This window comes from Chamaea fasciata, unplaced genomic scaffold, assembly GCF_029207755.1.
Source record: "Chamaea fasciata isolate MVZ Bird 193981 ecotype frontalis unplaced genomic scaffold, bChaFas1.0.hap1 SCAF_1, whole genome shotgun sequence".
Lineage (NCBI taxonomy): Eukaryota > Metazoa > Chordata > Aves > Passeriformes > Sylviidae > Chamaea > Chamaea fasciata.
This window is the reverse complement of record NW_027094086.1, coordinates 121,391,600-121,406,093: the sequence shown is the minus strand read 5'-3', so window position 1 is coordinate 121,406,093 and position 14,494 is coordinate 121,391,600. Positions and strand designations below refer to the sequence as shown.

The window sequence follows — 14,494 nt, the reverse complement described above, 5'->3', positions numbered from 1 at the left end:
GACTTGTAACCGCACTTTCTGCAAAAGTCTTCTATTTTCAGTAGCAAAGGTGACAAAGAGCACCATGAACTGCAATAGCAATAACAATAAATAAACAGCTGTGATAATGATACCACCATCAAATACAGCATTTTTTTTTCTAAAAACACAGGAGCAGAAAGGTTAGTGAGAAGACCAATGCTCTGATTGGCCTCAGTGCTCTAACTTCACCGGAGTGAGGAACTTGTGCCTCCCCAATGGCACTCTTTGAAACTCCTTCCTGCTGCCCAGAGAGAAAAGGGCAGAACAGAGCTTAACTGTCAGAAAAGCACTAATTATCCAACTACAAATAAAAAAGACTCAAAGTTCACAGCAGAAATCTGAAAAACAAAGGGGTTTTTTTTGCAGAAGATTCTGTATAAAAGCAATCTCCAGTTATTGTTATTCGGTGGTGTGCACTTCTAAACGTAACATCCAGCTGTGGTATCAGCACTTTAGCCAATATTGCTGCATTCCCACAGCTGAGTAACCATTAATATAATGAACTGAGGAAAAAAACCCCAAAAAGTTAAAAGAGTTTTACACATTATAATTATGACTAAATATGCCTTTCTCTGAATTTAGCTGACTGCAGGAGGAAACTAATGGAAAAAATGGGACACTGGGTATCTCAGCTCCCATTAACACTGTCTACCATAGCATTTACAGTTTTGGGGCAGGGATAAGACTACACAATCCATGCCCTTCATAGCAGCATACCCTTCTTATTTTACAACTTTTAAGGACACTCAAACCAAAGCTTCAGCTTCATAGTGCTTGGTGGTGAAGATAACACTGCTTTCAAGCTGGACAGCTCTGGGAGTCTAGCCTTTGAGAGAGAGCTATTAATACCCAGTGCACAAGGTAATGTAACAAAAGAGAAAACCAAGGACACTGTTGAACAGTGGAGAGATGAAAATGAATAACTATGTCAGTTTGACTGTTAACATAGATATACCCACAGCAGCTGAAGGAAAATGTATTTGGTGTCACATTTCTGAATGCTTTATTAGTACAACCAACCTTGATAAATGCATTTCATGTTTACTAACTGCTAAAACTTAATTCAAAATTATAGTCTACCTTATTATGGTTGTCCAGATCACTTACCTCAGACTGCACAGGCAAACTGCCTATTCAGACTGTAATTCAATTTTAACCCCCACAAGCTCAAGCTGCATGTCCTGCACAACTGTGTTAGCATATTTAATTAGTCATAAAAGCACCACGCTTATACCCCAAGATTAGCATTAACTTCAGACACTTCCAAGTTACAATTATTTCAGAAATTAATACTGTTAAAAAAATTAGAAAGTAAGAAAATTCTCTCCACAGAGAGAATTCAAAGAGTAGTATTTCTAAACCTTGTGTACTACATGAAAGTCAATTTCTGCAGTGAACAAAAAAGTAGCTTCTTGTCCCTCTCCACTAGTTGATGTCTTTGTACTTGTGTTATGTATCTTACCAACATCTGGTCAGCTCTTCTAAGTCTGTTATATCAGAGTATTTCTCTTACACACACCTCTACACATAAGAGCTAATGCTCTCCTTCAGGTTGTGATAATATATAGGCAATCCAATCTGATGGCACTAAATAATTTGTTGGTAAGTAGTGGCTAGTCTCAGCTCACACCATGAACACTACCCATTTGTGAACAGATAGATCCACTTTGCAAATCACCCTCACCTTTAGTACCTCTGAAGTACCTATCTGTGAAGTCCAAATTCACATTACTTATTGAATTTAAAAAGTCCTTCTACATAGCTGCTCCTAATGAACGAATTACAGGGCTACATATCACAAGCAGATTGAATGTTAAGTCAACCTTTATTCAAAACTGACTTCAATCTAGAGTTCTAGCAAAGACTAGCAAGATGTAATGTCTGAAAGCTTTTATACTAAAATGAATTTTTTAAAACATAAAGAAAATAAACCCCATGCTTCTCAGCTGGAAATGTGATTCACTGAGGTTCTTCTGTTTTATTTTACACACATAATTAGTGATTGAAAATTGCTGCCCTTGCTTCCCCAAGAGATAATTTGCTTCATCAGCTCTCCTAGTCCACATAATGTATAATATCAAATACCTCTCAGCTGTCTCCTCTGACCTCCAAATCCATTTATACTAATTTTTATTATAATGAAAATAAAATAAAAATAATCCCGCAAACACATTTTTTCCTCTTACACTGTGAGAGAAAGAGAGAGAGAATAATGGTCAAGAGGTACAAGGTTTGTAATCTAATTTCTACCAATTCCAGTATTCATTTTAATTCAAACAAGCATGTGTAAGCACAAGCCTTGATATTCTTTCTGCATGCCAATTCTGAAGATGTATTTCACAACTTTGTTTCCTCAGGAACTGTGTGGCAGTCAATTAGGTTAGTAGGAATTTAGAAAACAGGAGACCATCCACTCAGACTTTTAAAAGGCTGTCCAAGCCACAAAGAAAAGTTTTGTTAGGATTTTATAATGAGAATTTTGAAGAGATTAGCCAAAGTGATTTACATATGGAATATTTACCATTTAAAACAACACAAATGATAGTCACTTAGCTAGATACCACAGATTCAGCTTAGGACTCTAAATTAGCCTAATGCTTGCATAGCCTTCAAACTTACAATTACTCCCACAGCCTGCCACACATTCCATTCCAACCCACCTTACACCAAGTGATTTTCTTCCTCTTAATTAAATCCTGTACTGTTGAGACAAATACAACATTTTCACAGAAACCCAAATAAAATGTTGACATGAGCTGTTTTGAAAAAGTCCTTAATCCTTCAATCTTCATCCCTGAACACTGACTCCTCACTCCTTGCTCGGATCGCACTAACTAACTAACTAACTAACTAGAGTATTGCTGTTTCTCTCAAGTTGTCCCACTTTGTAAAACTCTCATAAAACCAGCATTCCACTCCACTTCTGAGTTCAATTTGTATTCTCGTTTCCCTGTCTCCTTACTGTTATCTGCTGCAGGGTACACTTGTCCCACACTTTTTCCTCAAACTTCACCAAGCCACACTCCTTGCGAGGAGGCAATAACTGTAAAAACTTCTCTATTTCTGTATCTCCTGAAAATTTTGCATTCTTATAAAGATGCATCCAATACTCATTTTGTACCATTTTGGTCTCCTGAATCTTCTCCTGTAAACACAAAGGGAATGTTTATTTTAATACACTTTCAATTTCTCTGGATGACCTAGCACTCAGTATCCTTGATATGTGTTACTCTCCACTATCTCATTTGAACAAGCATCAAAACCACTCAAAAATAATAGCTAATAAAATTGCCAAGCTTCAGAGGGCATTTGTCCACTTAAAGGCTGAGATATCGTACTGTTTTCTTGCATCTGGTCAATAATCCATGCTTTATAACTTTAAGGCTGAAGAAAGAAAAATAAAATGGTCCTTAGCATCTGTGAGACGTCAGTAATGACCTGCTACGCCATCTCACTAAAGACACTAATGTTTTGCTCCTCAGGTTTATCTGACAGTTTTAAGTAGGTTTTAATCAACTGAAATGAAATTTGGTTATTTTCCCTTTCTTCTCTGTCCTTCACTCCCTCTGGCAGCTTACTATTGGTACTACTACCACAAATGTGTTCTACCAGCAAGTGTTTCTCAACACTTACCTGAATTACCTCTTGGCCAATTTATGCCAAGTAATTTAGCAAAATTTTTCTAACTGAACTGTCCGTATACCACAAAAGCTCACTTAGTACACATCATACAGAAATTTTAATGGTACTACAAAATCTTCAGAGAACCTATTAGAAAAGCACTCTTATCTACACTCACACTTTTAGTCTGTTACTAGAACTACAATCCCAACAGAACAGTTGCCAATTCTGATCGCTGGTCCAGGGGCTCTTTCCCTCATCTGAAGATGGCAAAAGTGGAGACATAAAACATTTAGACTCACAGAATCTCGTGCTGGTACTGATACTTCTGCAGTACATTTGGAATCATTTTTTCCTACTTTTCATCCCAGACTGGTGTTCTGATTTGTGGAAGCCCTTATAAATAGTTTGCCCAAATATACAAGCTTTGGCTGGAACAGAGACAATTTTCTTCACAGTAGCTGGTATGGGGCCGTGTTTTGGATTTGGGGTGGAAATACTGTTGCTATTTTTATTGATACAGGGGTATTTTTGTTACTTGCACAGATTTTTGTTACTTGTAGTGCTTGCACAGATCCAAGGCCTTTTGTGCTCCTCACCCCACCTGACCAAGTGAGCAGGCTGGGGGTGCACAAAGAGCTGGGAGGGGACACAGCTGGGACAGCTGCCCCCAGCTGACCCAAGGGGTATTCCAGACCACGTAACATCATACTCAGTATACAAAGCTGGGGGAAGAAGAAGGAAGGGGGGGGATATTTGGTGTTTGTCCTCCCAAATAACTGTTAGGTATGATGGAGCTCTGCTTTCCTGGGCATGGCTGAACTCTTGCCTATCCAAGGGAAGCAGTGAATGAATTCCCAGTTTTGCTCTGCTTGTGTGCACGTCTTTTGCTTTATCTCACTAACTGGCTTTATTTCAACAAGATTTCTCACTTTTACTCTTCCAGTTCTCTCCCCCATCCCACTGTGGGGAGCGTGTAAGCAGTTGGATGGGGTTTACTGGTTGTGTGGGTTAAACCACAACACCAAAACATAGTAGTTTATCCCTCTATCCTTAAATCCAATTTTTATTTAAGTACTTTAAGACTGATGAGGTTCTGTGGTAAAGTTGTTAAATATTTATTTTGCTTCAGGTACAAGAAACTAGTTTTCAGAAGAAAGCAGGATCATTTTCTAAGGGAGGAGTAATTGTGTACACCTCCATTTAACAAAAAGAGTTTGTGTGTGCTGTGGTTTTTTTAAAAACATGGTTAAGGAAATAAAGAATAACTTCATCTGAATTGTGTTGAGATTCCCATTCACCAGTCAAGAAAATAAAATCCTCCAAATTGCTGCTTGCCTATAAGCAATGAATATGCAAAATAATAAAAATTCTCGATATTATTTTAAAAACACAGAAAAAGCTAAGAATTAATTGCAAAACATGTTTCTTACCATGCCTTTTCCATCTATGTCCTCTTATAGACATGCTAGTCACAGCATTTCTTGATATTCTGGATGAAGTAGGTGTAATTTCAACCTGAATGCATCTTGTACCTTCTTTACTAGATTTCATGGCACCCTGAGGCAGTGAAGCTTTTATTGCATTAGCAACCTAGAACAGAAAAGATGCACTTAAGTTCTTATCCAAATTTTAGAAGAATTCTGTTGGGGGTTCTTACTATTTCAAGAAGAATACTGTGTACAATTCCAATTTGTGGTCAGAAAGCACACCACCCTTTTGCAAGGTCTCTCAAAAATGCTGGCTGCAATTAGCCCTCAGAACTTACACTTGTCAATTCCTTAAAACAAAGTTTCCAGTTTCAAGATGTGGCCATTCCTTGAGAGTTCTGCTGCACTATTATCCTAGTTCTGAAGACTTAGAAGTGTTCTACTGAGAACAGCTTGGTCACAAGGAAACATGACACCACGAATAAGTACAGTGAAAAGCCCTGTGTAGTGTGTGCACTTACAGATCGGGCTGTTTGCACAAGCACACACACAGGTTTAGGTTCCTGGTATCACCTTGCATCAGGCATGCTCACAGCAAGGATTTCCCAGGCTAAAAATTCTACTCAACAGACAGTTGAAATAAAATACCTACCAGCAGAGGTTCTGGATACAGTTCAAGCTGTGCTCTATACAAAACATCATCCATAGCTTTACGAGCCAGATCCCATTCTCCATTATAACTGCAAAGGCAAAATTATATGTAATAACAAGCATCTATGTCAACAGATGAACTTTCTTGGTCATATAACCTTCACAGCTCTGGTGTTCCTTCAGAGTTCAGTTTAGAGGATTGGAACTACTTGTGTTTCTTAGCAGTAAGACTGCTAATTAGAGAACTTTGAAGTAGCATCTATGGAGACAAAGTTTTATTTTCATTGGCCACCCCAAGCAATTTAAAAATGGTATCATTAGCTGTTGATCAGCTAGTCACAAAATATTCTGAAATACAAACAGAATATTTTAATATTGCTCTACCTTTTGAGTATTCCAGTATTACTAGTCTCCAGTTATTTCAGTTGCTAAGTGAGCTTCACACATTAACATGAGTATCAAAAGGTAGATGACATCACCATCTCAGAGAAAAAAATATAACCTTTTTTCCTTAACTAGACTGATATCAAAACTAACCATGCAAAAATGTGGACAGCAGACAACAGCTGGAAAAGGCTTTTTACAATATTTTCCTCCCATCAGCAGTTACACCTATCAAATGCTGTTCCACCCATCCTTCCCCAGTATGACACAGGTAACTTCATCCAACTTCTTGGAGAACTGTCTCTTCCCAAGGACCTTACTGCTAGACACAACATCTGCCCACTGGAAAAAAAATGCCTCCAAGGTGGAATGTCTGAACAAGTACACAAATTAGGCTGGCATTTCTCTATTTTGTTTGAATACTAGGAAAAAAACAAATAACTTACAAGGCATAATAGATCCCTGTTAGCATTTGCACCATAAATTCAGATGAAACAGGAATCCTACTGTTGACTCCTTTGTACTTTCTCACTTGTTGGCGAGGATATCCACAGACACAAATTCTAAAGAAATCATACACTTGTCATCAGTAAATAATGTGTAACCATCTTTGTGGTTTATATACTTTCAATACTTCACCAGTACTGATCAGTTTATAGAAGCCGAGTTCCTTCTTCTAAAAAGGCAAGAATGACATCCAAGTAAGATAACATTCTTATGAAGAGAGACTTAGTAACTGCCCAGATGCAAAAAATCTGGATTTACAACTTGAGATCAGCACAAAATGCTTTGTGCTGTAATTTTCACATTTACAATCCATATTTGTAATTTAAGAAAGTGATAAAAATGGAATTAGACTTACTAGAAGAAAACACATTCATTGTAGATCTTAAAGAAAACCCCCTAAATTCCATATTGCTCAAACCAACTAAAGACGTTATTCTATATATCCAAATAGCAGAATATAGATTCCACCACATCCAAACAGGATACTGAAAGATATTCAGGGCTTCTGACACATATTCCTCATATTCTAACATGCTCTGTACTCTAAAATGCTGTCAGGGTAAGATTTTCCAGTATTCAGAGAAACATGAATGACAAAACCAGTCAGGAATGACAAACAATGAAAGAAGTTAAATTGTACACCATTAAATAATTCACTATCCAAACATTCAACGTTTTGAAGTAGAAAGACTTGCTTGCATTTACTGTTGACTTGCTTGGGGCTTTTTTGGATGCTTTAAATATTATTTAGTCCAAATAAAATCAAAACCTAATCAAGCAGAATAAGCAACATCAGTCTCCTTTCCACAATCCTTAGCTTCTAAGTATTTTTTACCTCATATTTTAGAGCAGTTTATCTAAGACAGATCTTTTAATTACTCTTGTAAATATTGGCAAGTGCTCCAAAGTCTCTTGACTCCTTTGAAGAGAAGGAAGTCTTACAGGAATCCATTATCATGCCTTAGTTGTGGGAGAAGCCTAGGAACTATCCTAGAAAAAAGTTGCGGCACTTGACTTCTCGGTCTCTTGGCTTTCCTGGGTTGGCATTCTATTTTTTCTTTTAACACACAAGTCCACTTACGAAAATCCAGTGACAAACATACTTAGTACCCATTTCTCTTCTTTGAAAAAAGATATTGACCAAAAAACAGACACTGTAATTAAAGCTGAGGTAGGCTTTTTTTGTTTTGAGGTCGGGAGGGGTGTGTTGGAGTTGTTATTTTGTTTTTTTTAAGCAACAGCTGGTTTTGGAAATGCTCAATGTATCCATAAAAACGGATGTATTTATTCTAGTTTGAACATCTACTATATTTACAAGAAAGTTTCAACCTGCACAGCATCTGAACTTATTCAGCAAACCTGCAATGCAAAATACACCACACTTCTAAAAGACACTTCTGGTTTTCTTTAGTTAACACAACTACAACTACTGTTATTAAAAACAAACCATCCTCTTTGACTTCTCCTCTTAAAGGAGAAACTTAACCTGCATATAAGCCAGGTATTGTTCCCCATTTTGAGACCTCAACTCAATGTTATGTACAAGATACTTTAAAGGCAAATAATGCAGCTGTAAACACCTATGAGAAGAAGTCAAGTTTAAAAGCGGCCATTTGGAACTCAAAGCTTGTTTTTATAAAAAGAAGTCCCAATTGACTGCTTTTCAAGCTGGAAATGCCATTTTAAGAGTAAACAACCTACAGAAATTACCTTGAACAAATTTGACACAACGACTGAAGAGACATTGCAGGCATGTAGCTTAAGGCAGCATTGTAACAGAGCAGAAGGAAAGTCAGCACTTCAAACCTGGAATTTGAAAGAAACATTGGAATTCCATTACCAATTTCTATTTTTTTAAAAGAAAACAAATTTACAGGGACATTTTTAAGGGTTATTTGAACAGATCTGGCACTGTATTTCAATACAATCGACAACTGACTAAGCTTTTCCTCTACATGTAGTAACACGCCCTGCTGATCTTTCTGCATCTACATCTATATGTGTTTAGAAACAAAAAAGCACATAACAAAACACAACATACGCCTGTCCTCCTTCAGTCTGCAACTACACTAAAAATTAGAAGCTCAGATCCATTCTGGACTCTCAAGCAAAATCCCATGATACGATTTCACCTGTTCTGGGCTGTCAGCATCTCCCTCTGAGGATGAGGTCCACTATACACAACCCTGGACAAACCGTGCTGCGACAAAGCTCCTTCAGTGAGAGCCATGGAGCCAATGCTGGAAGGCTGAAGGAAAAAAGGGTCATTCAGAGCACGTCCACCTCAAATCTTGCTCTAATGCAAGTGAAAATAGACAACAATAAGCATCACCGTATTTATATATAAATTGTATATATTATAACATTTATTAAATGTTATCTAACTGTTTAGATGTTACCTGTTCATTTTACACCGGATAAGGTATATGGCTTCAGAAAAGAACAAAAGACACAGTTGCTGCATGGGTATTGTGCAATTATGACTATTCCACCTTGAAAAGGCCTCAGAGACCAGTTAGCAGTACGCAGAAATCTCAGAAGTATGCTCCTATGCCATTGTACAACATGTTAAAACTACTTTTCACTTTTATTCTTAACAAACAGGCCCCTCAAGTATTCTGCCCTTCTCAGTTAGGAATTTCACTTTGCAGGTGGCACTTACTTCATGATAGACTGAAGGTTTGGACAAAGATGGAATTGTGAAACTCAGCACTTTGCTATGTCCCTCTTTGTCAACTATCTCCTGAAAAAGACAAAAGATATCAATGGTTACACTGTACTACAGAAAACAGACATCCTAAAATGTTAAATACTATTTATTATAGGGACTGATAGGGATACTACAACAATCCAAGCTGCAAGCTATAAATTATCTCTCTATTTGCTTTCTATCACAGCACGTTTTGTTTGTATATGAAAACTCTTCAAATAACTTAGCCCAGGGCATTTGCATACATAATCCACCTTAAAAACACAGAAACATTATGTTTAAAACAGCATTATTTTTTAAAATTATATACTATTTGCTAATTGTGAAGGTTAGCAATCAATAATTCCGTTCTGAAAACTATTAACTATCGAGTAATCACTCTACAAGTAATTTGTTTTGGAAATATTACAGCCCTGGAACGACTGCAGCCTCATATGGCTTGACCACAGCAGACCACAGCATTTGCAAAAGCCCAAGTCAGATAACTCTCTCTATGGAATTAAAAGAAGCATGGATGCAAAGCTTTAGAGAAGCTACTTTCCTGAAAGATACCATCACAGCAGTAGCTGGCAGACTTCTTGCTCCTGTAAGTTAACAGAAGACTAATGGGCAAGGCAAAACAAAATGTGGTTTTGTACCACAGAAGAGCATTGGAGTATTTCAAATAAAAAGCTTTTAAAGATCCAAAGCAGACTTGACCAAAACAAACAGCACACACTTTATATTTTACTTTCCTCTTCTCTAAATTTCAGCAGCTGATTTCACATATCCAGAAGTAATAATTAGAGAGGAGTTTCAGTGTCTCCTAACACCTATGCACTGAAAGGCTGAAGGTCTAGCTTCACACAGTAATTATTAAAACTCCTGTCTTCAAAATAAAATATGAAGTGGTAAAGGAAGACTGAAAAGGATCAAAAGGGCACACAGAGCTGCTCCTTCTGAAAAGCTGCACAGCTCCTTCACTCCCCACATAAACCACTGATACTTTAATTTTTAATATTGCTCCTGCATCAATATGGAAAACATGTTCCTCAATATAAAGGAGAAAGGGAAAGAAAATGGCTACATCCAAACTTCTAAATTCTAAAAATATTAATATTTGTATTCTTCATTATAATCAGATTTGTAATTAAGTTTCAGGAGTACATTTCAATATCTGAAATGTATTTAAAAAACAGCATATAATTACAGCTAGGCAAGAAAAAAATTTCAACTGCATGCACCACCACTGTACATCCCTAAGCTGAAGGCAGAACAGACCAGTTCATGATCTCAAGGTTCAGCCACAATAATTCCACACCCCTCACAATGCAGCCAATTTAAAATTATTCTGAGCAATAATTTTCATTTTTCATTTTCCTTCAGTAAGAAACTGCAGGACTCCTACTGAACATGTTAAGTTTCCAAGAGTCCACTGTACATATTTACATAGGAATTAGTATTTACATTAGGCTTCATATTTCATCTTGGTTTTGAAAACATAAAGTAGTTAGTTAAAGAGAAAATAAGTATATAAAGCAGGTCACCTACTACCTTTTCAACCTGTATACTAAAGAACAATACAATCTTGATTGTTTCAGTCACAAATTTTATGCAACCCAACAGCAGGGAAGAAATCAGTGTGAGTACCATGGCACTGTTTTACCATAAGCATTCCTTATGTCTTAAAGCAAAATGGGGGGAAGAAGTTCCCAAAGTCATGCTGATCTAGAGAAGCTTGCAGTGAAATTTTTATGACCCCAGGCAGCTGGAGATGGAAAGCCAAGTTACTAATTGAGAAAGAAACTGTTCACAGCTAAGAGAGGAGGTTACCAGACTGGTTTCAAGCTTAACTGTAAATGTAATCTCTTCTGGGAGAAAAAACTAGTCATTACAGCCACATCCATGAACCACTTTAAATTACTTCATCGTGGATATAAAGGAGTGCATTGCTTTAAGGTGTAAGATAAGACCAAATGCTTTTCAGGAATGTTCTTCTTGTCAGATACAACTAAGCATACAGAAAAGGCACAAAGCCTGCACTGTGCCTCAAGAGGAGTGGAACATAAGGGCTCAGGTCTTTTAAATTAGACTCCTAGGTGAAAAAGACATTTTCACTTGCTTGGTGAAGACACCCGTGATTATTTCTAGGAGATGGATAGCAGCTGCCTTCTCCAGATTTTCAGAATGAAGAGACTTAAAGCTCATCACTATTTCACTTCAAAAAAAGCCTTCCTAAAACAACCAGAACAAACTACACAGACAAGAATCCCAACAGACATTATTTTAAAATAGCCATAAAAAGATTAAAAGATGGTGCTTTAAAGGGTTCCTTTTAAATTCTGTTCTTCAAAGCATAGATTAACCAACAAACAAGATATTTTCATAAAAAGTATTTTTAAAATGTCAAGGTTATTTCAAAATGGACACCTTTGATTTCTCAAACCTAAGCAAGCTGCTCAGCAGTCAAATATCAGTTGAAAGTGAGGGGGTTTTGTGGTTTCAGTCCAAATAGTCAAAATACGGGCAACAATTTCAAAACCAGTGCCTCGGAAAGTTCTCAAGCAGAATGTGAGTTTAATCACCATAACAAGAAATAAGTAGCAAAAAATTCAAGAACCACAGAAAGAGCAGAGAAAACATTGACCAAAGAATGAAAGTTCATGTTGTAGATTTCTGACAGACATTGATTTGAAGAGCTGAGACTGAAATAATCATTTCGTTTCAATTCTAAAACAAAATGTTGAAATACAAACCAAGTTATAAACTCCTAGGAGAAGAGCCTCTATGCATCCACTGCTCTGCAAATCTCTGCTGGCTGAGACAGCAAGATAGCACCACATCAACTCTGGCAGAAACTGCAGCGTAAACCGTAGCAATTTTTCCTCACCACTGCGATAGAACTCAAAGAGCTGATGGCAAACTGGTTCCAGAAGCTGAAATATAAGTTACAATCATGAATGAATAAAACATTACAAAAATCTGCAACTTTGTCTGGATCAACCCTTTGGCAAAAACTGTAAACTGATAAAAATGATATTTTAGTTATTAGGGCATGACTGATACAATAACTGCTCAAGTCACCTTACACACTTTCAAGCTTATAACATACTTTTGGATGACAAAGTACAGCCACTCATCCTACGTGAATAAAAAAATTCCAATGGCTGCTTTGCCTCATTTTTGGCTCACGTCCTCCAGCCTCAAAGGCAAAAAGTAGAGGATAGTTATCACATACCTCATACCTCTCAATACCTCTAACATTCAGACAAAGTACCTGAAGAAAAGGTCTTGTTATTCTACAGCTCCAACAGCATACACAAAATGAAGCTAGAAGCTTTACCCACCTAGTGAGAAGAGCTGTATAACACTTAAATTCCAAGTATTACGAAAACTTAGCACACGATAGAATTAGTTTGTTTTCTCACTCTCATTAAAATCTTCTACAAGCTTCAGTGTATTTATACATTTGAGACAGAAATGGGAAGCCTCAAGAGTTATTCTAGAATCCAATTTGTTAAGTTGATACAAATGGATGTAAAACACTGATCTGGAAGTAACACACTGAGCTAGATCAAGTTAAAAAAAGATTATAAAACAATTAAACTATCAGCCTGCATTGTGTTCCTGGATTTAATGTGCCTTCTTGCACTACCACCTACCTTTGATATAAGGATGAAACACTGTGTTAACCACCAAGTGTCAATGTATGGAAATGAGGAGATTTCCTAATTTTCTCCAATTAGAAAATACTGTCAAAAACAGCAGGCACTTTCAAAGCCAGCTGAACTACTAAATTCAGTTCTGCTATTTGTCTAGATCACAACTTTAGTTCTAAGAGAGTAAGTTTCAGAAAAATAAGAAAGCCAATTCTATATTCATCCCATTATTGAAGCAAAAGAGGTAAAATCACCAGGGAGACCAAGCTAGAAAAATACTACTAGCTTTCCTTAGCTTTGCCTCCTGAAAATTAAAAAAAGACAAGTCAACATTTTTTACCTCTCAAAGTTACTTCTGAAACTGAAAAATCTTAGCGGATTTGTGTTCTTTTTTAAGAAGTAATCTAGGACAATCTGATCCATTCTAAAAAAGAGGAACTTTTAGCTTCTGAGAGATATAGCTTCACTTTGGAAAAATCATCTCTGAAAAATCTACCAGAAAGGCAAAAAAGCCATGCCAAGCTAAACCAACCATCAGTTTTACAGGCAGTACAGCAAAGATCCTTCTAGAAAACTTAACCAGCAGAACTGTGTTCCATCCTTGGCTTACATTTTTCACACAATTTGCATCCTTCCCATAATGAAGTATCAGTTCTGAACAATGTGCTTGAACTTTAAAAGACACATTAGTAGTGTGACAGGTATCCATGTCTACATTGTTATCTCACTTGAGACAGCTTTGTATCAGCACATTTAAATGCATAATCAGTACAAACCAGATTTTCTTCCTCAAAATGCCACCGCATGCTACAACCAAATCTCAAAACACACTAATGACTGTTGCTGTTTCAAGATACTGTTTTGAACTGTTTCAAGATACCGTTTTGAACCAAACAGTTCTGAAAGAAGTAGACTGAGACATTCTTTAGTTCTGGAACAGAAGAATGTCCAAGCAATTTCAACCCTCTTCCTTTTAAGCTGCACCCAAGTGTGTTAGACACTCCAAACATTTGCTATTTCCTAATGCAAATCCTTGGCTGCTGTCTAAAAAGACAGCAAGGGTGTTTTAAGTAAAAAGCAAAAAATCCTCAATCTCTGAAAAAAACCCTGTCACTATTTATTTAATTATTTTTTACCATTGGAAGTCTTTAGTGAATTACAAGTCCTTTAAATCTTCACATCTTCTGAACTCTCCTTTCACTGAACTCCATTTTTCACCTAGCAGTGGCCCAGAAACCTCAAAAGTAACTAACAAAGTCTTCACTAACACAGTTACTGTGAAGTGGATGTTAAACAATAGTACATTTATCTTACAAATGGCTAATTAGTTTTTTGGAAAAGCAAACCAAAACAATCTAAATGGAAAGCAAGCATAAACCAGCAAGAAAATGCAGTTACAGATGTAAATACCCATGATTACTTTTCAAATGCTTAAAAAAACCCCACATCCATCCTGCAAAACAAGATTAATCACAATTCTACAGTATTGATAATTATTGTAAGTACATACATTCAAAGGTGTACAGATGGGG

At 36.8% G+C, this 14,494-nt stretch overlaps 1 protein-coding gene across 5 annotated transcripts in view; it reads right to left on the bottom strand.

Moving 5' to 3' along the window:
* The window catches only part of HYCC1 (hyccin PI4KA lipid kinase complex subunit 1), a 43,339-nt gene that overhangs the window by 6,788 nt on the left and 22,057 nt on the right, over positions 1-14,494 (bottom strand). For all 5 annotated transcript variants that reach the window (XM_066195848.1, XM_066195840.1, XM_066195857.1 and 2 more), the window contains exons 4-10: positions 12,060-12,239; positions 9,277-9,357; positions 8,747-8,862; positions 8,325-8,420; positions 6,554-6,670; positions 5,725-5,812; positions 5,076-5,235 (exon numbers count right to left, since the gene is read on the bottom strand). In XM_066195848.1, coding sequence (XP_066051945.1) covers positions 5,076-5,235; positions 5,725-5,812; positions 6,554-6,670; positions 8,325-8,420; positions 8,747-8,862; positions 9,277-9,357; positions 12,060-12,239 — 838 coding nt within the window. The remainder of the gene's footprint in view (positions 1-5,075; positions 5,236-5,724; positions 5,813-6,553; positions 6,671-8,324; positions 8,421-8,746; positions 8,863-9,276; positions 9,358-12,059; positions 12,240-14,494) is intronic.